Below are 26452 nucleotides of genomic sequence, written 5' to 3' on the forward strand. Positions count from 1 at the left end.
CCAATTAACTAATTTCTCCCTTGATGCTTTTTAATAGAACAAACAGCAGCAGGCTCTTTTAGGGTCAAGGTTTGAGCTCAACATTCATTCATCAGTGTGAACTCCTGTCAAAACATCTTTCATCCAAACACTAAACCTCCTGCTGCTGAGACACTTTTGAGTAAAGAACGTCAGCTTTCAGATGTAAAAAAAAAAAAAAGCTCAAACCAAACACCTGCAAATATCTTTGCCTCGGGCACATTTGCATTTTGATGAAGAACCGTCTTGGTATGTGGGAGGCACTGGCAAACATCCTGGTTTATGAACTGTCTGTCAGCTGCATATGAAGCAGCGCACACTCGCTTTAGTGGGGAAGAAGAAGAGGAAGAAGAGAGGGACGAAGAGAGAGCATTTACAGCCAGAGAGAGAGAGACAAAGGAGGGAAAACAGATTGTGTGTTTGAATGCATCGCCTCTGGTGGAGCCTCAATAAGGACGAGGAAGAGCAGCTCTGCAGTCTTTAGTGTGACAGCATCACTTTCTGCTTCGGCCAGTTTGGAGCAGAGGAGCAGGAGGAAGTCAGAGGAAAACTTTAAGCAGCTTTGGGGATTTTATTTGATCAGATAAAAGGAGCATCTCGCTGAAACTGAGGAGCAAAGATGAACCAAACTGCGTCCGTCTCTCATCAGATTGAGTGTCAGCCAATCAAGGATACCAAGGTAGAATGGATTTGATCATGTTGTGGCTCCTCTCCCACACTGCACCACAAACAGCATGTTAACAAAGTTTTGATTTTATTTGAGCTTTTACAGTCTTTAAATCGTCTGTGTATGATGTCTGACATTTGGTTACTGCTTCTCACAAGGCTTGTGAACCAATAGTATAATAGTATCACGTGCTACGTTGGCGTCGTCAGCGTTCAAGAGTCTTCATAGTCGTAGTTTTTGATCCATGGAGGTTGTATATTTTTAAAACGTTTCTCAAGCTGAGAAAAGCGTCTTTAAAATCCAGGACGTCATCACAAGTCTGTAAGGCGGGCGAGAGCTCACGGGCGGGGCCAGTGGGAGAAACTCGGACTTTCACCCCCTTAACTTACGTTCTTGTCCCACCACATTTCCCCCTGACGCTGCTCGGCGCAGTTACACAATAACAGTGACGGGCTGTGTATCACGCTGACATGAAAGGACAGCTTTCTTGTCTGTGTCTGACGCCGGAAGTCACTGCCACTGCGTCAGGATTTGATGACTGGGTTGTGAGAAGAGTAGCTTTCGAATGATATATTATATGAGTAAGCACGTGGTTGGGTTTAGGCAACAGAATCACGTCGTTAGGTTGAGGAAAAAAGAACAGGGTTTGGCTTTAGAACCTTACAGGACACAAACACCGCTCTCCTGGGTGAAAGCTGGTGGTTGTTGGACCTATCCACTACCCGTCCCGCCCACCATACTCAGACTTTCGCAACCTTAACTTTAGTTGTTGTCCTGCCACGTTTCCCCCTGACGCCCGCCAGGCACCGTTAAACTATAATGGCGACCGACCGCGTATCATGCCGACATTAAAGCTGCGTTCAAGCCCGGAAAAGCCCCTACTTCCGGAAGAAGTGCGTTTGCCGCCTCACATCAGATCTTGGACGTAAACAAACACAGCTGTACAAGGCTATCTTTGTTGTAGCCCAATGGAGCTGGACTGATGTTGTTAGCCTTTTTGGCTAAATGAAGACGTTTTGCTAATGTATGGTGTTGGCAACTTCTGCGTGTAATTATACACGGAATGTTCAAATTATGTGTAGCAGTGGAGAATTTGCTTAAAGACGTCTTTGGGATGCATTTTTTTTACCTAAGAAAAATTATTTGACTCGCCGGTAGCGAAGGGGGGCGCCATTGCTGTAATGTCATACCACGTCAACTCGGGGAACTCGTGTTGCTACACTTGCGCACGATGTTCCAAGCAAAAAATTCTGCTCCGACCATGTATTCAAAGCACTTTGAATGGAGTTAATGGTCGGGACCTTGGAACCTCCGACCTTATGAACGCCGCTTAAAGGATGGCTTTTTTCGTCAGTGTGTGACGCTGCAAGTCACGGCCCAAGCGCTGGATTTTGACGACTTCGGAGTGAGACTGGGTTGCCTAAAATGTCCAACATTTTATGTCCACTGTATTTGACAGGTTGGGCCGAGAACGCATTGGGTAATGTGAGTACAATGGAAAGGGTTGGCGGAGTGCGACATCTAGTGGCCAATGTTAGCATCATTAAAAAGGCTTAAAAGTAAATGTTCAGTAAATACCTACGTGTTAAACTGGGTATTTTTTTTCATAGGATGAAAATACCTTATTGTTTTATACAGTTTATGGATCTCTGCTTTTAACAGCTCTTATTGGAGTGATGAATTACACAGCACTATATTCACCACTCTTTTATTTATTACCTCACAGGGAAACTGATCAATAAAATAATTAAGAAATTGAAATAGGATGAATATTTATCAAACTGGATCATCAACCATTGTGACAGATCAAAGAATATTTATGGACTTTGTGACCTCTTCATGTTTTATGGATGATATTAACAGTAAAATACAGAGACACAGTGACAGCAGTGAGCAGAATAAAGGCTCCGACATTAAAGAGCTTCGTTATTGCTCACAGTTTATGCAAAGCTGCAAGACAGGAAGACGAAAGCCTAATCCCGTACAATCTTGTGCTGCAGCAGGACAGGAATAATCTGGCAGAAGCGAGCTTCCATAACTCATGCAAAGAAAACATTACACTTTTGAAGGCTGTTTTTTGGCGCGTGAGGGACTCTTTGCTTTCATCCATTGCCTTTTGAAGAACTTAAAGGCTTAGGAAATCACCCCAAAATAGCTATAAAACAAACAGGGATGCTTTGTTGTTTTTCATGTGCATTATTTAGTGAGAGGGTTTAGCCGTGTCATAAATCACAGCTCGATAATTCACCGTCTGGTTTCAGCTGCTTTATAAATAAGCCGCTGCCTCCTGAGATACATTAGCTGCATATGAGAATTTACCCACCACAAGGCTGTTGATGCTAATGACTAGATTTTTGTTGTTGTTGGATTTGTTGGTGGGGATTTAAGCCTTCCCCTGATGTACTGTAATACTGGCACTGACATTGTTTTTATCAGCAAATTAGCATCATTTTGTGCTGGTGTTTAATCGCTTTAATCCGGACCATGTTTGTGCTGAAACAATATGATACAGTGTTGTCAGTCGGTCATTGGCGGAGACTAAAACTTTCTTTTCTTTTTCAGTTTCTTTAACTGCAGATGTTCAACTCCTGATCAGATTTTAAACACCTTTTCTCATTTTATGACTCTTTAACGTCCACTTTTGCTGCCATTTCTTAGCAGTCACCATTATTATCACTTGAGGCAACCCAAGTTGCAAGTTGCTGCTTTGAGACTCCTGCTTCACAGGCTCTCCTTGCCAGATTGTTCTTTGTCACTCAGATGCAAGACTTTCCAGCATTTATTCCTGGACTGCTTCCTCGTGTCCGACCTCGCCTGCCTCTGACTCTCCTGCTTTGTGTGCTCCCCGGTAAACCACTCAGCCTTCTGTCCCCAACCGAGAGCTTTGCTTCTACGCTCCTGGTTTGCCTGTTCCCTGTGGCTGTGTGGAGGGACTGCCAGTCAACTCTACGTTGTGAGTTTACCTGTATCTGCTGCGTGGGATTTCCTGTGCTGTGGATTACAGATGTGTAATTTGTGTGCTCCTAGTTACGGACTTCCTGCTCATCAGCCTGAAAGCCCGGTGCATCTCATACAGATGCTAAAGGCTGCATTGTGTGTTCATGTGTGACCCTGAAGGCCACTTCCCAAGCCGTGTTTTTCAACACCCTAGGAGTGAGACTACACTACCTGCAAGGTGTAAAACACATTTTGGGGACATTACATATCCCCTCCAGACATGCTTTGAGGCATATAGTTTCTGGGAAACATCACCAGATAAAGAAAAACCAAGGTAAAAGAAAACTGAAAAGAAAAAAGGAATGAAAAGCATTTGAAGGCAATATAAATGTTTCCATTCAGGATGTGTCGAGCTGTCTGCCCACACAGGACCTGCTGGGGTTGAAAAGTGTCCCCCGAGTTAATTCACCTCCTGTGAACGCTGCACACTGAAAACAGAGCAGCTGTATTGACCCTCGATTCATTAGCCGCCACAAAAACAGCCACCAAACAGCTTTGCAGCATGTCAATCATCTCACTCAACACAAATCAAAAGGTGCTCTGGAGGCGTGAAATCTAAACATAGTCATCGCTTAAGCAGACATAGCAAATGGAAACTGATCCAGACTCAACTAAGGATAAGAAACATGGCAAACTGTCACATTTCAAAGGCTGGAAACAGCAAACATTTTGGATTTTTCCTTGATAAATGACTTAAATGAATATTTTGTAAGATTAAAATTGCCCATTGCCACTGACCTGTAGTTTCCCCAAAGCTTTAAACGTGAGGCCATAGATGCAGTTTCACCGTGGGTCTGATTATCGTCCAAATCATGGCTAAGAATTATACATTTTTCCTTTGAGACAAGACTTTTGATGTGTTGTACATATGAAGCTGTCATTTTCTGTCCTGTCTATACCATACAATCCACAATAGACACAACACAAGAATCACTATTTAAAATCAATGCATATTCATGAAGATATAGTAGAATAGAAATACTAAACGTGTGAAAAGATCCATTCATTATGGTCATCTCTCCCTCCTCCTTCTGTTGCAGTTGCTGCCATCATCATGCTGGTTGTTGCTAAGTAACTTGTTATTCCAGGAAACTTGTATCATACATATATGTGTAGTGTGTACTTATACCGTGTGCTCGTACGCTAGTGTTTGCAGCACTGTTTTAAAATGTCACAACATGCTCATTCGCCAAAACGTCTCCTTTCATCTCCGCAGATATACTATGGAAATTTTGGTGTCAATCTATTGACATCCTAAACTGGGATGCATGATTTAAAAAGAGCCTAAAATTGTCTTTTAAAAAAGTTTTACCTTGAACTCAAAGATTGAATCATAACACAGAATAGAGACAGTAAGATTAAATGTATGTACGAACTGTGCAATGCAGTAGCAGCCAATGAGTTAAAGGTAACCTGGGGGGTGGGGGTGGGGGGGGGGGCATTAAAAGGTCCATGGTTGAGCCTTAAATTGGATGAAGTACAATAATTTACTTACTGATTTAAATCACTGACAATAAAAGTTACATGTGCCATCTGATACTCCCACCCCCCCCCCCCGCAGGTGTTGTGAAATGGCGTGGTCTATCTGGCATGGGTCAGGTGCCTGATGTGCAGAGCTCACAAGTGCTGCTAATGTCGGAGTCAGAGTGCCTCACCCAAAATCAGGGGCTCCTAAAGGAAAAGTCAGGGTACACAGAGAACAAGAAAAAGGAGCATTTTTTAAGTAAATGAAACCCTCTGTATCAGACTCAGTGTGTCAAGTGAAGATACAGGTATCATATAGGACCTGATGCATCCATAACCATGTTGTGTTATCGTATTGGAAAGGTGGCCAAATAATGCTCCAAAGTTACACTTAATATTGGTGAGGGAAAAAGGAATTATGGAATTATTACCAGTATATTATGCTTATGGCTGTCTCGCTCCTGGGGGAACTCAGAGTGCGGGGACAGAGTTTGAGGAAGACAGTGAAGGAAATGTCAGATGAAGCAGCTAGATCTGGTCAGTGGATTTGGATGAGGAGGAATAATGTCAGTTGGGAGCCAGCAGGGGGAACTACTAAGCAGGGTACATAACTCCTTGAGATCAGGGTGAGAGATCCACCAATCAGTCCTCTCAGGAGAAAATCCAGGAAGAGGAAGGTTATTTAAGTGTGGGAGTGGCCTATTTGAATCCCTTTTGTTTGAGACCATGCTGCAAGGTGAGTGTGTTTGCTGATTCTGTGAGTTATCTATCTCCTTTAACTTTTGCTTATACTGGAGTTATGCTATGTAGCGTGTGAAATAGAGTATGGTGAATGTGCTAGGAAAGGTAGTATCAGCACGGTCGCTACCTGGAGCTCGCATAAACGGAGCCTGGGTTTGTTGAAGGTGGCAGTGCTGTTTGGGCTGAGAAAGCCTGTGAGTTTATCTTCTCTATCTCCTTTAACTTCAGCTTATATTGGAGTTATGATATGTAGCGTGTGAAATAGAGTATGGTGAATGTGCTAGGAAAGGTAGTATCGGCATTGTCTCTACCTGGAGCTCGCATAAACGGAGCCTGGGTTTGTTGAAGGTGGCAGTGCTGTTTGGGCTGAGAAAGCCTGTGAGTTTATCTTCTCTATCTCCTTTAACTTCAGCTTATATTGGAGTTATGATATGTAGCGTGTGAAATAGAGTGTGGTGAATGTGCTAGGAAAGGTAGTATCGGCACTGTCACTACCTGGAGCTCGCATAAACGGAGCCTGGGTTTGTTGAAGGTGGCAGTGCTGTTTGGGCTGAGAAAGCCATGTGTAAGTAAGGTAAAGGCGGTTGTTGGGTTGGTGCGGACCTGGCATTAGGGGAGTGTCTCTGGGACGCCAGAGATCACTGTCTAGCCTCCTGGAGGTGTCGTGGGACCAACTAGACGAAACACTGGTGAAAGGAGGTTCCCACCTGATGACCCCAAAGACGTGTTAGTTATCACTGCTTACTGGTCTGTATAGTAAAGCTTTGCCATAATAGCTTATCATAGGGCTTAGGAGGCTATTCACTGAGCACTGATCCTTTCTCTAGAGCACAAACTTTTTGTGTTTATTTGAACTTAAAGTTTTTCAGCCCAGGACACCTGTCTACCTCTGTTTTTCAAAATAAGATGACAAGGTCTTAACAGTTGATACAAGTACAAGTAGATACAAAATACATGTGGAAGTATGATTAATTGGACTATATTCGCAGGAATGAGGGGCCCTGTTTTGAAAATGTCCCTGCCCCTAAAGTTACACACAGAGCCTTTAAGTTACAAACTGAAAATGCAAAATATTGAAACCGCTTCCTGTCTTTTGACACGTTTTATCCTTTTGAAGCAACAGCTGACCCTAAACCTGTGAAACTCAACAGATTGTCACCACAACAGGGTTTAGCAACCTGTTCAGGTTCCAATCACAGTCAGAAATCACTGAATATTAATATTGTGTTGTCACTGCCATCTGTTACCGTGGAGATGGATGTGGAGTAAAGAAGATCATAGCATGTTAGCTGTGAGCATTCATATGCATCAGTTTCTTATTTAACCCCCGTCCCACTTACTCCGCAAAACAGATAACCTTAAGCAATACTGTATTATAATACATGTATTGAATGCTTCAGTGAGTCAGATTTGTTGTGTAGAAATGCTAAATGCAGAGCGGAGCCGGTTGCATTTGCACAGCCTACACTGGTATGAAAGCCAGGCTGTGTGTGAGAGGAGACATCACGCTGCCAAATTTCAAACTTGGCTAACTACCACTTTACATGACCACGAATCTCTAAAAAAAATATTCATTATATTTATTCATCACATTTCATACATTATTCATCAGTTAATCTTTCCAGTCATGCCTGGTTTTCTTTTGTGCTTCTCCATATCTATGCATATTCATGGGTGTATGTATTACATGTGCACAGTCAATAATATATGATATATCAGGTTGAGATTGAGAACTCTAATCTTTGGTTGTGAACTTTGGGTTGTGACTGAAAGAATGAGATTGCAGACACAAGTTCTGGTGAGCACCACAAACTAACCTGTGTTACATGTTACAGTTGAACTACAGTCAGATTAAGTGGTGATGCTGGCATGTATGGTTTCTATGACAATCTGGACACTTGAACAGATGGCGATGGGGAGAACTTGTTACATACAATCTGTGCTCTCAACACTGCTGACAGTTGATTTTGTATTTATATGTTGGCGTGTGTGGGTGGGACGGCTTGTCAATCTGAGATGTGTACTAGAAGGGAACATCATAGATTTTTTTTTTTTCAAACATTTGTCCAGAGGACAGAATTACTGTATTTTTACTGGGATAAGACACTCTGTATAATCCTCTGCTGAAATAATCACTCTTGAGTGGTTACTCTTACAACACGGCAATCTTAACCAAATATGTTTTATCAAAATTGACAGACGATTTTGCTGTCATAGGTCATGGTCACTGTGACCTCATCAGTCTCGTTGTCTTGAACACAATTTCTCAAGAATGCCTGGAGCATTTAAAAGAACAACAACAACAACAACTTGTCTTTTAATTTTAGTTTGGCACAAATTTAAACTATGAATCAAGGACGACCTGATTAGACTTGTGGTCAAAGGTCATGGTCACTGTGACCTCATCAGTCTCATTCACTTGAACACAATTTCTCAAGAATGCCTGGAGCGTTTCTTTTTTTAAAAAATCTTTTTTATTTTATTTTAGTTTGGCACAAATTTATACTATGAATCAAGAATGACCTGATTAGACTCTTGTGGCCAAAGGTCAAGGTCACTGTGACCTCATCAGTCTCATTGTCTTGAACAGAATTTCTCAAGAATGCCTGGAGTGTTTTTTTTTTTCTTTTTAATTTGGCACAAATTTAAACTATGAATCAAGGATGACCTGATTAGACTCTTGCGGTCAAAGGTCATGGTCACTGTGACCTCATCAGTCACATTGTCTTGAACACAATTTCTCAAGAATGCCTGGAGTGTTTTTTTTTTCTTTTTAATTTGGCACAAATTTATACTATGAATCAAGGATGACCTGATTAGACTCTTGCAGTCAAAGGTCAAGGTCACTGTGACCTCATCAGTCTCATTGTCTTGAGCACAATTTCTCAAGAATGCCTGGAGCATTTTTTTTTAATCTTTTTTTTTTTTTTTTTTTAGTTTGGCACAAATTTATACTATGAATCAAGGATGACCTGATTAGACTCTTGTGGCCAAAGGTCAAGGTCACTGTGACCTCATCAGTCTCATTGCCTTGAACACAATTTCTCAAGAATGCCTGGAGCGTTTCTTTTTTTTTTTTTTTTCGTCTTTATTTTTCTTTCAGTTTGGCACAGAATTATACTATGAATCACGGATGACCTGATTAGATTCTTGTTGTCAAAGGTCAAGATCACTGTGACCTTGCATCCTTCTCATTCTCGTAAATGCAATATCTCAAGAATGCCTTGCGGAAATTTCTTTAAATTTAGCCCAAACTTCCAGTTTAATTAAACAATGACCTGATAAGTTTTTGGCGGTGGAAGGTTTAGGTCACTGTGACCTTGTCTGTCTCATTCTTGTAAACACATTATCTCACAAATACCTTGTGGGATATTTTTTTTTCAAATTGAGCATTTCAATCAGAAGAGACTCGTTTTGAAAGAAGAGAATATTTATTTACATGTACACATGAGAAATATGAAAAGTCTTTGGCGATTAGACCCCATCGTAATGTCATATATTCTAGGAGGGTGGTAAAGACATGGTAGATTTGAGAAGCCCCACATGGAGTCTGGACGCTGGTGGTGGTAATGGTGGTGATGACGTGAGATGAAGAGCAAGCTGAGGATGAATGGGGTGAAAAAGAAGAAGAAGGGGTGAAGAAGGGCGCGACATTTTGACATGGCAATCTTAGGGCAAACTGTTCTTTTGGATCATATTCTGCAGAGTAGATAACTCAAATTACTAAAAAACTAACTGACACTTAATAAATCTGCAGCTTTTAGGAGCCCTGATGGACAATGTGGCTACATTCATTTACAATCAGAGCATGCAGTCTATAGATGACTGTAAGTCCATGTTTTTTCCACTAGAGAGCAGTCTTACACAATAAAAGTCTGCGCTACTGCCAAGGCGTGTGGATGTGCTTGTTCTGGCATCCTGTGACGTAAGGAGAAATTGCAAATGCAGTCAGTGTAGAGACAGAAAGAGTTAACAGAAAACATTTTGCTTCATATCACTTAATAGTTGTCATAAATAGATATTTTACTCAAGATACTGGCAATACTGCAGTGTAGAAATATTGCACTCAAAATGTTACTTGCAATACAAAAGCATATTCATTAAAATATCATGTAACCTGTGCAGAAAATCCCATTTATAATCACAAATAAGGCAACCATGGATATAAAACCAAGGATTTCCTTTTAAAACTCCAGCATGCTCCCCACCTTTATATATTGCAGTAACCTAGAAATCTCTTAAATACAGTTTTGTTTTATTAATTTACTTGAAATGATGTTCTAGTTGCACATGCCGGCGTTCACTCAGATGTGCTTTTTTTTCGTGGCACACATCCCTACACAGGGAGAAACTCCTGTATTTCTCTTCATTCAGCTACAGCTGCTACACTCTCGCATGTAACAGAATATCAGGCCTGTAGAGTGGATAAGTCGTAGTCAAGGTCAAGGTTGCTTTTATTGTTTCCCAAAAGAAAAACTTGTCATTAATTGTGTATGTATTTAAATGCGTGTGTATTTTTTTTTTCAATCTAATACAGTAGCATACTGTAAATTTGTATTTTAGACCTCAGGAAAATCATGTCTCCCCTCTCCAAAGACACTGAAGATTACATTTTTTCTTGCAGCAATTAACAGCTATTAACATACAGTGAAAAGCATCATTAGCAATGTAAGCATTCATCACTGAAAACAGCGGGTGCCTTCAATTTGTTAATTGGGTCTTTATCACCACAAGATTAACCTCATTTCAATCAGGAGAGACTCGTTTTTTATAGTAAAAGGCTATTTTTTAACATGTGCCCATAGGAATGCAAAATGTGAAAGGTTTATTGGCGATTAGACCCCGTAGAGATGGTATGATTTAAGGAGAGAGATTAGGGCATTTCCAGCTGTGTTTGTAGCGACAAAAGTGGGAATTTTGAAACGAAAATTGATCATTTTTCAAGAGAGTACAGAATGTTATCAGCAGTTTCTGTAGCAACAAAAGCGTGTTATATTTGATAACAGTTGAGAACAATTCCAGCCGTGTTTGTAGCAAAACAGTGCTTTCTTAAAATGTATTTTATTATTTTTGTATGAGAGTTTGGGACATTTCCAGCTGTGTTTGTAACAACAAAAGTGGGTATTTTTTAATGAGAGGTCGGGGCATTTCCAGCTGTGTTTGCAGTGACAAAATTGAGATTTTTTTTCTTTTATGAGAGTTTGGGACATTTCCAGCTGTGTTTGTAACAACAAAAGCAGGTATTTTAAAAGAGAGGTTGGGATATTTCCAGCCGCGTTTGTAGCAAAAAAACATTTTTTATTTTATTTTATTTTATTATTTTGGTATGAGAGTTTGGGACATTTCCAGCTGTGTTTGTAACAACAAAAGCAGGTATTTTTTCATGAGAGATTGGGACCTTTCTAGCTGTATTTGTACCGACAAAAGCCGATATTTTTAGACGACAGTTCAGGACATTTCCAGACATGTTTGAAGCGACAAAAGTGGGTATTTTTTAATGAGAGGTCGGGGCATTTCCAGCTGTGTTTGTAGTGTTACAACCCGGCTCTTAGGCTGCAACAAAAAACGGGAGGGAAGACGAGGTTCAAACTAATCAATGCGTTTATTAACATAAACTTAAGAAATACGTGAGAATCAGTGTCAGTAATCAGTAGTGTAGGCGTGTGTGGATGCGTGTGTGTGTGTGTGTAAGCGTGCCAAAACAAAAGCAACAGAAAAGGCCCCAGGTGCAGCGCATCAGCTGATGACAGTCCCTCCTGAAAGACAAAGCAGACCAACCAGCAACCAGCAAGCCCACACACCTCCAGAGTAAAGGGAGGGGCCATCACAGTAGTGACAAAATTGAGATTTTTTTTTTCTTTTACGAGAGTTTGGGACATTTCCAGCTGTGTTTGTAACAACAAAAGCAGGTATTTTTTTCAGGAGAGATTGGAACCTTTCTAGCTGTGTTTGTAGCGACAAAAGCCAATATTTTTAGACGACAGTTCAGGACATTTCCAGACATGTTTGACGCGACAAAAGTGGGTATTTTTTAATGAGAGGTCGGGGCATTTCCAGCTGTGTTTGCAGTGACAAAATTGAGACTTTTTTTTTTTCTTTTACGAGAGTTTGGGACATTTCCAGCTGTGTTTGTAACAACAAAAGCAGGTATTTTTTTCATGAGAGATTGGGACCTTTGTAGCTGTGTTTGTAGCGACAAAAGCAGATATTTTTAGACGACAGTTCAGGACATTTCCAGACATGTTTGACGCAACAAAAGTGGGTATTTTTTAATGAGAGTTTGGGACATTTCCAGCTGTGTTTGTAACAATAAAAGCAGGTATTTTTTCATGAGAGTTTGGGACCTTTCTAGCTGTGTTTGTAGCGACAAAAGCCGATATTTGTAGACAACAGTTGAGGACATTTCCAGACATGTTTGACGCGACAAAAGTGGGTATTTTTTAATGAGAGGTCAGGGCATTTCCAGCTCTGTTTGCAGTGACAAAATTGCGATTTTTCTTTTTTTGTATGACAGTTTGGGACATTTCCAGCTGTTAGTAACAACAAAAGCAGGTATATTAAATGAGAGGTTGGGATATTTCCAGCCATGTTTGTAGCAAGAAGTGTTTTTTATTTTATTTTATTAGTTTTGTACAACAGTTTGGGACATTTCCAGCTGTGTATTTTAGACAAAAGCAGAAATATTTTAACAGGGTTCGGGACATCTCCAGATGTATTTGTAGCATCAAAAAATAGGTATTTTGCAAGAGTGCAGGATATTTCCAGCGGTTACTGAAAGTGACAAAAGCAGGTATATTTTGACAAGAGTATGGAACATTTCTTGCCATGTTTGTAGCGACAAAAGGTAATATTTTTTAATGAGAGGTCGGGGCATTTCCAGCTGAGTTTGTAACAACAAAAGTGGGCATTCTTCAAGAGAGTACAGGATATTTCCAACGGTTTTTGTAGTGGCACTGGTTTAGATTGAAGAACAGTTCAGGACATTTCCAGCTGTGTTTTTAGAAACAAAAGCAGGTATTATAAAGGAAGGCATGATGTTTTCATAACCCTAACCAAAGGGTTTATGTGCCTAAACCTAACCATGTGTTAACCACAGCTTTGATATGTAGAGAAACTACAGACACAGTTTCAGCATATCTGCTACATACAATACCAACATTTTTTTCTGGCACTTAGGTACCAAAATAAAACAGAAAACCTTGAAGATAATGAGATTTACAAAACAAATTGCATTGTTTCTGGAGTTTCTTCTGTTTGTTGAGTGTGGAAGCACATATGGAGAAAGCTGGAAAAAGAACAAGCAGATGTTCAGTTAATTGCCACTGGTGGTCAGTCACAGTTGGTTCAGTGTGGAACTAAATAAAAAGCACTGAGCGAGAGATAAGGGAGGTCTGAGCAGCTTTGTAAAGCCCTCGACTAATAAAAGCTTTTCTCTTAATCAGTAATGAACCCTGTGATCCATGGCGTCCCTCCAGGTGGTAATATAGGATGTTGGAGAGTAAATGTGAAAATGTGGAGACAGTGAAGAGCACTTACTGTGAAAAAGTAATTTCACATTTTTAAATCCTGCTCACCCAGAAGCTTTGATTACACCTTGTTTGACATTGAAGAAATCTTCACTTTCTTGCTGAGAATTTGCTGAAAAGATTTTTTACAACAGTCACATATGTTTGGCCTTGTAAACATTTGTTTTGCTTTTCTTATATTTATTTTTTTTGCAAGTTGCAGACAGCTTCATCACAGAGTGTGGGGCTTTATAGGTGACTTTAAGAGTCTAATGGGCTTTAATTCATACAGGCTTTAGTTCATGGTGTCTCCTCCGGCGCAGCAGCACCTCTTACTTTAATTTTAATCTGTCTAAGCAGGTTGAGTTGACTTTGAACTCCTGCTGTGCTGCAGAGTCGAGGGTATGGTTTGAATCCCTCCCTCCAGGCTGAAACTGTCTGTCAACCTTCCGTCTGCTCGCTGATGATTTATAGATGTCAGAAAATGTGCAGCTCTTAATCTTCTTACAGGCAAATTTAGATCTTTGAACAGCGGGTTTATGCTGTATCATGCATAGGGTTCGGTCTCATAAAGGTCCAGTGTGTAGGATTTAAGGGGGGTATATTTGGCCCTGTTGCTAAGTATGATGCATTCTTTTAACAGATGTGATTGGCTGACAGGTGAGGCCATGCAGCTGAAATAAAACGAACTGTCATTGTCATTGTTGGTGTGATGATCACTCTGCTGACAGAAGGTCGAGACAGATCCAAGTCATCACTGCTGCACCGTTGCATTTTTCCCGTTCTCCAAATATCTTACTTTTGTGATCATGTTATTTCTGGTGTTACAGCTGTATTGCGTTGGGTGGGAGATATGAGTGCATCTCTTATGAGATCCACCACAAATATTATCCCGTGGCATTTCATTTACTCACTGTCATAGAGTGTTAAGACTTTTAAGCCCCGAAGTCTTCAACTTGCCAACCTAGGAGCTCTTTTAAAGGCTAAGATGCTTTGTGAATAACTTTTATCGGTAACACTTTACTTGAAAGTATCTACATAAGAGTGACATGACACTGTCATAACTATGACATAACACGGTCATGAACCTGTCATGAACATTATGTACATGTCATAAACTTTTATGACTGCTGTCATTAAGTGTCATTCAGTTTTTGTAATGACAAGTTGACATTGTTTGGGTTGTCTTGACAATGACAACTTGACATTAACCAGGATGACATTACTAGAAGATGTCTTTATCTTAATATCAAGTTGTCATAATAAGGACATCCCAAACAAATTTAATGTCAACTTGTCATGACAAAGACAACTTCTGGTAATGTCATCCTGGTTAATGTCAAGTTGTCATTATAAGGACATCCCAAACAAATTTAATGTCAACTTGTCATGACAAAGACAACTTCTGGTAATATCATCCTGGTTAATGCCAAGTTGTCATTATAAGGACATCCCAAACAAATTTAATGTCAACTTGTCATGACAAAGACAACTTCTGGTAATGTCATCCTGGTTAATGCCAAGTTGTCATTATAAGGACATCCCAAACAAATTTAATGTCAACTTGTCATGACAAAGACAACTTCTGGTAATGTCATCCTGGTTAATGTCAAGTTGTCATTATAAGGACATCCCAAACAAATTTAATGTCAACTTGTCATGACAAAGACAACTTCTGGTAATGTCACTTTGATTAATGTCAAGTTGTCATTATAAGGACATCCCAAACAAATTTAATGTCAACTTGTCATTACAAAGACAACTTCTGGTAATGTCATCCTGGTTAATGCCAAGTTGTCATAATCAAGACAACCCAAACAATGTCAACTTGTCATTACGAAAACCGAATGACACTTAATGACAGCAGTCATAAACATTTATGACAGGTACATAATGTTTATGACAGGTTCATGACCGTGTCATGTCATAGTTATGACAGTGTCATGTTTTTTTTTGCATAAAAGAGATTATAACATTATTTTTCCTGACAAACAAAAGCAAAGAAATACTTGAATAAGAAGAAAACGTCTTTTTTCTTCTTCTTTTTGAACCCACTCAAACCTGATTGTCCTTTATAACCCAGAAATAGCTAATATCAGCTTAGTGGGCCTCAGTGTCACCAGCAGGCAAATTCCCCCCGACACAGAATTAGATTATCAGACTAACGACGCCAAGTGAAACTGGGTTGACTGATTTTTACTCATGAATGACACCATTTTTTAAGTAGTAAAATCGGAACAGTGGGGTTTTGTGAGTGTGTGCATGTGTGTATGTGTGTCAGACGTCTGTTTATTCTGAAGAGAAAAGCCAGACAGACAGACAGACCCGCTGGTAGCAAGAGCAGGAGAGGACGCTATCTTTTCCCTGCTTATTGTGTTTTTGCAGCAAGAATGCATTTTTTATTGTTTTTGGACAATATTGCCCACTTTTAAGGGCGAACGTCTCGCTGCTGCCTGAGTTTGATGCTTCACATTTCAGTGTTCTGACTGGAGAGACATCAACATGATGGAGCCAGAGCTCAGGTACCCAGAGGTGAGGTGTCAATACGTCCGTATTTATAGAAACCACAACAGTGTGGCTCTTATGGAAGGTGGTGAGTGAGTGTTTTGACATGTTGGGCCTTCAGCGGTGGCTGAATATTTTCAACAAAAACATCCTAAAGCTTGCGTTTGTGGCTGGAGAATCAATGGAGAGGAGTGAAGTTTGTGTTTTATCATATAGCCCCAGGAGTGTGTGTGTCGCCTCCTGTGAGAGTGGAGGCTCTGAGAAACAGACGCATCCTCTGGGATTTAAAGTGAGTCAGGCTGTTGTATGTTGAGTGAGCGTTGAATGGGCTGTTGAGTGTGCTTTTGAGAGATTTTAATACAGGACGCTGAAGTTGCACGGTGCACAGTTTAGCCAATGGAAAAACAGGAAACTCTTGCCTCAGACGGCTTTTGTTTTTGAGCTAAAAAGATGCTTTTTTGAGGAGATAATGGAGTAATAATATGAAAATGAAGAAAAATAAAACCTGTACCCCAAGGATATGAGAGATGATGTTTCAGAGGAGAGACACTGTGTCCGATAAAATGTTAGTTGTTCGTCTATGAAGTGTCAAAAAAGTAAAAAATGACCAGAGTGACATGTTTAATTTACTTATTTTGTCCGACCAATGCTCCAAAACCTTCAGACTTTGGCGTTATAAGATAACAAAAAAAAGGCAGAACTGAAAAACTGAAATTGTGCAGTCTTTGGTATTTTTGCTTAAAAATGATTAATAATTGATAAAAAATTGTTTCCAATAATTTTTATTAATTGATCTTGAATGCCTTTGGGTCCAACGAAGCAGCCCGGTTGCCTGAAGAAAATGTTGGCATTGTACGTGTCTGCAACCCACCTAGACGTTACATTGCGTGTTCCATACGTATCATATCAGCTTTTCAAAATGAATGTAGTATATGAGCTGACTTTGACATCAAGAGGTGGTGGGGATGGTGGATGGCATGACACCTAAGTGAGATGTTTGCCAAGCTGCAGACAACTGGTCAAGGCCAACAAACGACAGAACCGGTTGCGATTTAGCGAGTCATTGCTGTGTTTCACACAGCTTTTTAGGCTCTAAACGTGGGTGTTTTTCCTCAACACCCACGGCATGAAATGCTGGTGTTTTGTAGGGACCTGTCAGTGTTTTTCCAGCTGCTTTTAAGGCCCCAAACTTGTTTGTTTTGTGGTGACTCATCAGTGTTTTTCCAGAGGCTTTTTAGGCATGAAATGCTGACACAAATGTGGGTGATTTGTAGCAACTCTTCTGTGTTTTCCAGCTGCTTTCAAGGCCCCAAACTTGTTTGTTTTGTGGTGACTCGTCTGTTTTTCCAGAAGCTTTTTAGGCATGAAATGCTGATACAAATGTGGGTGATTTGTAGCAACTCCTCTGTGTTTTTCCAGCTGCTTTTAAGGCCCCAAAGTTGTTTGTTTTGTGGTGACTCATCAGTGTTTTTCCAGAGGCTTTTAGGCATGAAATGCTGACACAAATGTGAGTGATTTGTAGCAACTCTTCTGTGTTTTTCCAGCTGCTTTTAAGGCCCCAAAGTTGTTTGTTTTGTGGTGACTAGTCAGTGTTTTTCCAGAGGCTTTTTGGGTTCCAGACATGGGTGCTCTGTAGCAAGCCATCACTGTTTTTCCAGCAGTATTTTTAGGCTCCACACAGGGGTGTTTTGTAGCAGTCTGTCCGTGTTTTTCCAGAGGATTCTTAGGCCACAAACATGGGTGTTTTGTAGCAACTCTTCTGTGTTTTTCCAGCTGCTTTTAAGGCCCCAAACTTGTTTGTTTTGTGGTGACTCGTCAATGTTTTTCCAGAGGCTTTTTAGGCATGAAATGCTGACACAAATGTGGGTGATTTGTAGCAACTCTTCTGTGTTTTTCCAGCTGCTTTTCGGCCCCAAACTTGTTTGTTTTGTGGTGACTCGTCTGTTTTTCCAGAAGCTTTTTAGACATGAAATGCTGATACAAATGTGGGTGATTTGTAGCAACTCCTCTGTGTTTTTCCAGCTGCTTTTAAGGCCCCAAACTTGTTTGTTTTGTGGTGACTCGTCAGTGTTTTTCCAGAGGCTTTTTAGGCATGAAATGCTGACACAAATGTGGGTGATTTGTAGCAACTCGTCTGTGTTTTTCCAGAGGCTTTTTGGGTTCCAGACATGGGTGCTCTGTAGCAAGCCATCACTGTTTTTCCAGCAGTATTTTTAGGCTCCACACAGGGGTGTTTTGTAGCAGTCTGTCCGTGTTTTTCCAGAGGATTCTTAGGCCACAAACATGGGTGTTTTGTAGCAACTCTTCTGTGTTTTTCCAGCTGCTTTCAAGGCCCCAAACTTGTTTGTTTTGTGGTGACTCGTCAGTGTTTTTCCAGAGGCTTTTTAGGCATGAAATGCTGCCACAAATGTGGGTGATTTGTAGCAACTCTTCTGTGTTTTTCCAGCTGCTTTTAAGGCCCCAAAGTTGTTTGTTTTGTGATGACTCGTCAGTGTTTTTCCAGAGGCTTTTTAGGCATGAAATGCTGACACAAATGTGGGTGATTTGTAGCAACTCTTCTGTGTTTTTCCAGCTGCTTTTCAGCCCCAAACTTGTTTGTTTTGTGGTGACTCGTCTGTTTTTCCAGAAGCTTTTTAGGCATGAAATGCTGATACAAATGTGGGTGATTTGTAGCAACTCTTCTGTGTTTTTCCAGCTGCTTTTCGGCCCCAAACTTGTTTGTTTTGTGGTGACTCGTCTGTTTTTCCAGAAGCTTTTTAGGCATGAAATGCTGATACAAATGTGGGTGATTTGTAGCAACTCCTCTGTGTTTTTCCAGCTGGTTTTAGGCCCCAAAGTTATGTTTTGTGGTGACTCGTCAGTGTTTTTCCAGAGGCTTTTAGGCATGAAATGCTGATACAAATGTGGGTGATTTGTAGCAACTCCTCTGTGTTTTTCCAGCTGGTTTTAGGCCCCAAAGTTATGTTTTGTGGTGACTCGTCAGTGTTTTTCCAGAGGCTTTTTGGGTTCCCAACATGGGTGCTCTGTAGCAACCCATCACTGTTTTTCCAGCAGTATTTTTAGGCTCCACACAGGGGTGTTTTGTCGCAGTCTGTCTGTGTTTTTCCAGCAGCTTTCAGGCCCCAAGCTTGTTTGTTTTGTGGCGACTCATCAGTGTTTTTCTGGTGGCTTTTTAGGTTCCAAACATGGGTGTTTGCTGGCAGGATAATGTCATGAAAATCGATTGTTTTATGTCCAAACATTGCTGCGTTTCCTGGTGGGATAGTGCCCACAAATCATGATCTTTTCCCAACCATAAGAAGTTGTTGGAATCTAACTACATAGATTTACTCAAGTACTGCACTTAAGTACAAATTTAATGTGCTTTTACTTGACTTGAGTATTTTAATTTCATGCCACTTTCCACTTCTATGTGTCCACTAAATGATAGCATCCAAATGCAATATATCTGTGGTTTGCAGGAACGTACAATGCAACTTTTTACTGGCGACTGGGTTAAACAACTGTAGTCACCCTCTTATGAAACTGTAATGACTCAGGAGTCTCTCCAGGTGAAGACGACACACACTGAAACACCACCGGCACAGTTCACAGCCCTGTAGTTTGTTTGTTGTTGCCTCTCTGAGGATGCTGGGCTGACTGAAAGGCATACAGGCTGGTTATTGGGTCAGTCAGTAAACCCTGGCCTACTTCTTTTCCCAGCTCAAGGTAGTGGATCTTCCACTTTTCAGTCCACAGACTGTTTTGCCTGGTGTGTCCTGGCCTAATGAAGATTAGATTTCAATTTGTCTTTTCATCATGAAAGCTTTTCATAACTATCGTGTAACAGTGACAGATTTATTTTTGACCTAGAAAGCTGTCTGTGTCATTCACATGCAGTGTGTTTTGGAAAACCTGTGTATAAATTAAAGCGTATTGTCATGAAGATGACTCATATGTTTTGCAGGTGCATCGCTTTTATCCACCAGCTGCACTACACTCCCACACACCACTTATTGTCTCTGTACCTGTGCGTCTGCAGTTTTGCATTTCTATAAATGGACATTTTGGCCTTGAGGTGGTTTTAAGCATCTGCACAGTTCAGTGTTTGCTGCAAAACACACTAAAAAATGAAAAGGTATTCTTTTATTATGTTTTTTTTTTTACAGGTTGGTCCTTGAGTTTATTTCTTTAATGTATGACCGGTAAGACACTCATGTTTCTTTTGAGAAACTGAGGGAGAAATGGGCACCTCTGTGTCACCAAGTGGCTCCAAGAAGGATGCTGTGAATTTAAAATGATCTCAAAAAAAAAATGTATTCCTCTTAGTATCGATTTTTTGAAAAGTTGTGCAGAAAGAAATGTTCTCCAAAGTTTGGAAAATCAGCGATAGAGAGCAAAATCTCATTCACAAACTGCTCCAAACTTGCAAAACCACAAAAATGGCTGAACTTTATGTCAGTACTCATGATTATACCCAAAAAACTAGACTCGACCCTTCATGTAACCACAGTTTCTTTCCAAGCTCAAGCCAAGGCTGCGTACCAATAAATAGACGCATTTCTACGATTTTAATCTTTAAATTTATTACAAGGGAAAGTCCACTAAAGAAACTGTACATTCCCTGTGAAAACAGAAGTGTATTTTGAAAAGACACAGAGCGTAGATTGACGCGCTGTCCCTGCACGTCCAAAACAGGTGCAGGAGGGTACCTTATCCTCAGTTCTTCCAGACATTAACCTGCTCTTATCAAGAACTCACCTTTCTGGGTCAATTCACCCACTCAGGAGCCTTCCTTATCTAAAACACTTTTCACCCAAACCTCAGTGGCTCCAAACTCAGAGCCCTGCAGGTTTCCAGCCAGGCAGCAGGTTAATTACATTCACCTGGCGTCCCAGGTGGAAATCAGTCCCTGATTAGGCAGCAGAGGTTAAACCCAGAAGGGTTCGGGAATCCATTTTGGCTTGTGACCTGCTCAGACAAAGTGTTGTCTGCTTGCTGCCTCTGGTACAGGCTGCACCACGTTGGCAAAAACTAGAAATAAGAGCTGGAAGATGATGCACCTGAGTGCTGAACCCAGTGATCAAAGGTTTAGGTTAGTGGTAAAACTGAGCATGTCTACACAGTGGTGGAAAGAAAACATCCTCAGGTTGTGTTGTTTCAGGAGGCCAAGAGGTGCCAAACTGCTCAGTACTTTACAAGGAAAAAACATCATAAAATAAAACTTCAGACCAAAGATTTGAGGCAAGAGAAGCTGAAACCTGCAACTGCTTGCAATGCGGCGGTCTGTTCTGAAAACCTGCCAGGTTAGTGTGAAAGGACGAGGTGGTGTATCCTCTCCATCTCTACCTCTGAGTTCCAGCTTTTCAGGATTATTTTGTAGATGGATACAATTTGTAGGTTCTTAAAATATGAATGACAGTGAGATGGTTGCTACAGTTGCATCTCTAGTCGTGATAAAACAGGGAAAACAGCTATAGCAAGCAAACGTTCCGCTGAGTCACAGGTGACACCATGATGCTGTGTTCACAGGAGTGACACAGCAGCAGGCTACAAGTCATTGAAAATGGAAGCCGGAGGAAATGGGACCGAGTCATTATTTTGTAAGACTAAACTCTTTGCACTCAAGTCCAAAGTTAAGTCCTGAGTCAAGACGGGCAAGTCCCAACAAAGGTGGAGCAGACAAGACTAATGGTGCGTTCGTTTTGTACTCGGAGGTCGGAAGTTGGAGGTGGGAATGACGCCACCTCCGAGTTGACAACAGTTTGTAGACAAGTCGGAAAAAAACATGGACGCCCGCAAGAAAGCCTTTGTTGCTCTCGCACTTTCGGAGTATAGACAGCTTCAAAACCATCATGCAGTGCAACTGATGAACGCCGCAGATGAGGATAAAACACAGAGAAGGTAGCAACCCGCAGCCATCTTGAAATTGTAAGTCGGCGTTGATGCGGTTGCTCCAAGTTTCCGAGCTGGAAATCCGATCTCAGGGTGCGTTCAGGTTTAAACTTCCAACTGGGAAATGGGAATTTCCAACCCCCCGAGTACAAAATGAACGCACCATAATACAGAACAGGGAACAGGGAAGGACTAATGAGACAGGTGTGGCGGAAAACAGGAAGGAAGTAAAACCAGACACGACACATGAGGAGAAAGCCTACAAAATAAAACAGGAAGCAGATGAAATATAAGCTAAAAAACATGAAACAAGCAACACAATCAATGTCCACAAGATAACAGAAAATGAAAACGTTATTATTAAAATTAATGAGAGACGCATTTGGCTCTGCGGTCTCCATGCCGACAGTGTAGCAAATGCAAATGCACAGACAAACATGTGTCTTTGTGTGTTTGCACAAGTCTGAACTCTGACAGGCACCGAGGCTGGTGCACAAATATATACAGTGCAAACATGCACAAATGCTCGAGCGAGTTATGCAGATGTGTGCAGATGAACGAGCTCAGCTGTGGTCTCAAGATTTCTGCCTCGGGGACATCAGTGAACTTCCCAAACGGCAGTAGAGGTCAGAGAGAGAGAGAGAGGGGGAGATCATTTCCATGTGGTCTCCGATTCCGCTTGTTAAATATTTAATAAGAGAAGAGAGTCCAGCGCAAGCTTTGAGGCTCCTTCCCTCGCTCTCTTTACTACTACAGCCTCTCAATGTCCATCCGTCCGTACGCTCTTTACTTCTTCCCTCTGCTTTCCACTGGATTTTCGATCCACCGCCATTTTCCCCCCTCGCTCGCTCCCTGCTCATTGACCTGGAGCCTTTCTTCCAGCCTTTGCTGCTCATTCAGTTTCCATCAAGCACACACGCTCCTGATTTACACTCACTGCTACCCTTAACCCTTGAACGTGAAGAGTTCTCAATTTAAAAATGCACTAAGCTGTAGCAGGGTGACTCAGTATAATCCAATGATGCAACACGTTATTCTAAGATGAGCCATTCTGCATAATGAGGACTTTTTTTGGGCACTTTATAAGAAATACTTTACCCTTAAAATGGCCATTGTTTCAAGAAGCTAATGAGGAATTATCTATTTCAAATTGAGACAACAAGGAAATAACTCAAGTTCCTCATATTAAATTCTAATTAATTGGTATCTTGAGCAGAGTTCATTCACTGACCAATCATTCTTGTCATTTAAGCTTACACTACAGTCTAATCTTTCCTTATATTATGTACTGTAATTCTGTTTGGGGCGCTACATGCTCTACCTATCTTAAGATAGGAACGTGACGCAATGGGCGCGATAGACGCGTAGGCGCGGCGCGATAGCTGCGAAATTCGCGTCAATCGCGTCATCACTCAAGTTGAAAATATTGAACTTTTGAGACGAATTCGCGTGACGCTGTGCCGCGAAAGCCAGTCAGCGTTGAGATTCTCCCGAATTCACCGACGTCCTGACGTCCAGTTGTTGACACAACAATAAACTGCTACTCACTGGAGACAGATGGACAGACGCTCCGCAGCTGAAATGGAGCCTGTAGTTGGTGTCCTGCCGGGAGATCCTGGCACCAACCCTAGCTAGCAGGTCTTCAAACTGGACAGCAGTCAGCCTGAAGTACTGCTGGAACCGACCGGCGTCCAGGCGGAGCTCCTGTAGGAGACGGTGGAACTCGCAGAGCTCAGTGCGCCTCCACAGGGCATCATGCACCCAGAACTGACGGCGGCGTTTGGCCCTCAGACGACTCTGGCACCTCCAGAGGAGGCAGCGATCGTGGTGATCTCGCCATGGTCGATGAGAGAAAGAAATGGCGGAAGTAATGTTGTTGTTATCTAGTGAAAATGGGCGGGCTCGTACTCGTGCGTCTGACGCGATAACGCGAATTTTACATAAATGGCCCAGCGTCCAAACTTGAGCGAGTAGCGTGATGAATTTTCATTTACTCGCGCGAGTCAATCGCATTCATCGTGTTATACACCTTTATGTGATGAGCCACGCCCTCCGCAATATTCATTGCCTTATAGAAGCTCAGTTTTAGTAAGTTTTCCAACTTTTGCCAAGAGGGAACTTTAGATATTGGTCCCTAGATTATGTTCACCCAGTTTCATGCAGATCGCTCAAACTTCCTAGGAAGAGATCCATTTGAAGTGTTTTTCAAAAAATTCAAAATGGCAGAAAATCTATATAAGCGGAAGTTATGGGTTCTTGAGGCAAATGTGTTCCTCATGAGGAGAGGCATCTCTGTGCAAAGTTTCATGTCTCTACGACATACGGGGCATGAGATATGCCCATTCAAAGTTTGACATTTCAATCGGTTGCTATAGCGCCCCCCTTTGGCCAATTGATGTAATATTGCTTCATTGGCATCCTCCCATGACCCTCTACCACTGTGCCAAATTTCACATGGATTGACCAAGTCAGTGAGGAGAAAAACGTGGAACAGACAGACACACACAGAGTTTTCGTCATGACATAGTAAGACTCCACGAGACAGTCCAAAGACATTCATCGCCCTTTTCGTCGGACTTCCCTTCCTCAGTTTTCACTGAGTTATAGAGGACCATCTCTCTGGAACAACCTATCACCATCTCTTAAAGCATCATCTTCACTGGCAATCTTCAAAAATCAAATGATAAAGTATTTAATTAATCAACTTTAATGTGGTATTATCATTTTTTTCCTTGTTTGGATTGTCCTTGTTTTTGGTCTGACTATTTCTTAGCTGTTTGTTCATTGTCTAACACGTAATCTTATATTGATTTTGTTCATTTGATTTGCTACCTGTCTTTTTTCGTCTTGATTTTTTTTTAACTCTCCCGAATTTGAGATCCTTCCACGTCCAAGAGAACTTTCTCTTCTCAACTGAGGTGGGGTTGCCTTGTGCCAGGGTGGTCTGCTTCCTCCCTTCCTTATTGCACATGTCCAGCTATATCCTGGTGTTTAAGGGCTGAGTTTGCCTGTTGCATAGCTGCAGAAAGCAGAAAGTGCTTAAATAAAGTCACGATAAGACGTTAAGGAAAAGTTAAGGGAGCATTTGGACCTCAGAGGTGCAGACATACAAGAATCTCCACACAAAAGGAGACTAATATCCGCAGGCTGGTTTGTCTTTTGCTGTCCGCTCCTCCATCTTTAATTTTCTTTTCATTTCCCCACCTCTTGTTATCATCATTATTTTTGGATAGTGGGCAGGCGTGGTATATGTGTGTGTGTTGGTCGGGGGTTTGCGTCTCCTGGGCTTTCTATATGACACCTATCAGTTTGCATCCAGTCACTTGGCAGCAGGGGAGGCCAGCTGATTACTGATCTGCACGATTGTCTCGCTTCACTCCCCTCTGAAGGGATCTCAGCCTCGGTCTGGTTCATTCTCCGGTGACACACAGCGCTATAATCCTTTAACTTATTTCCAAGGCATATTCTAATACTAGATATCACAGCGGAGCTCTTGAGTCCCTGAAGTGATACTGTAGGAGTAGTAGAGTGACATCATCAGGGGTAAAAATACCATAGAGTGCAAGACACAGGCGCACAGTGAGTCCCTGTGGGAATATTACACTGCTATACAAAAAACTGAATCACGGGAAAACTATAAATATCATATCCATGTGATGAAGTGATTTTTTTTTTTTATTCAACTAAGGCAGCATCATTTGTCAGTAAATAGACATGATGTTTAGTTTAATCAATGACTAAAATAATCAGGGATTTTTAAGTTTTAAATTTAAATGAGAATGTTTTTAGATTACCTTTATGAATCCAACATAAGGGAAATAATGATTTCTTAATTTTTACAGCTCTTTAGAAACTTTAATATGCATTACATTATATGAAACAGTGTAACATGGCAGATAATGGACAGCGCTCCATCCACTAACATGGACTCAGTGTTTCAGCACCATGGACAGCTCCATCCACTAACATGGACTCAGTGTTTCAGCACCATGGACAGCTCCATCCACTAACATGGACTCAGTGTTTCAGCACCATGGACAGCTCCATCCACTAACATGGACTCAGTGTTACAGCACCATGGACAGCTCCATCCACTAACATGGACTCAGTGTTTCAGCACCATGGACAGCTCCATCCACTAACATGGACTCAGTGTTTCAGCACCATGGACAGCTCCATCCACTAACATGGACTCAGTGTTACAGCACCATGGACAGCTCCATCCACTAACATGGACTCAGTGTTTCAGCACCATGGACAGCTCCATCCACTAACATGGACTCAGTGTTTCAGCACCATGGACAGCTCCATCCACTAACATGGACTCAGTGTGTCAGCACCATGGACAGCGCTCCATCCACTAACATGGACTCAGTGTTACAGCACCATGGACAGCTCCATCCACTAACATGGACTCAGTGTGTCAGCACCATGGACAGCGCTCCATCCACTAACATGGACTCAGTGTTACAGCACCATGGACAGCGCTCCATTCACTTAAGGTGTGTTCACACCGGACCTGTTTTTTTTTTTCTAGCGACGAGTTCCAGGGGGGTGCTTGACTGTCATGACATGTCAGCTTCATTAAAAGTATAGCTGCAAATTAAAAGCAACAATACATGTAAAACACACAGAGACAATGCATTTGTGATCACTTCCCTAATTTAATTTTAACAACTTT

General features: G+C 41.4%; 1 protein-coding gene across 1 annotated transcript in view; it reads left to right on the top strand.

Moving 5' to 3' along the window:
- Nucleotides 1-332: 332 nt before the first annotated feature.
- The window catches only part of LOC117250242 (inactive dipeptidyl peptidase 10-like), a 91288-nt gene continuing 65168 nt past the window's right edge, over nt 333-26452 (top strand). The window contains exon 1 of the mRNA XM_078165934.1: nt 333-697. Within this exon, the coding sequence (XP_078022060.1) occupies nt 638-697 (60 nt within the window). The 5' untranslated portion in view covers nt 333-637. The remainder of the gene's footprint in view (nt 698-26452) is intronic.

The sequence above is a fragment of the Epinephelus lanceolatus genome, chromosome 24 (assembly GCF_041903045.1).
Source record: "Epinephelus lanceolatus isolate andai-2023 chromosome 24, ASM4190304v1, whole genome shotgun sequence".
In the NCBI taxonomy this organism is placed as follows: Eukaryota; Metazoa; Chordata; class Actinopteri; order Perciformes; family Serranidae; genus Epinephelus; species Epinephelus lanceolatus.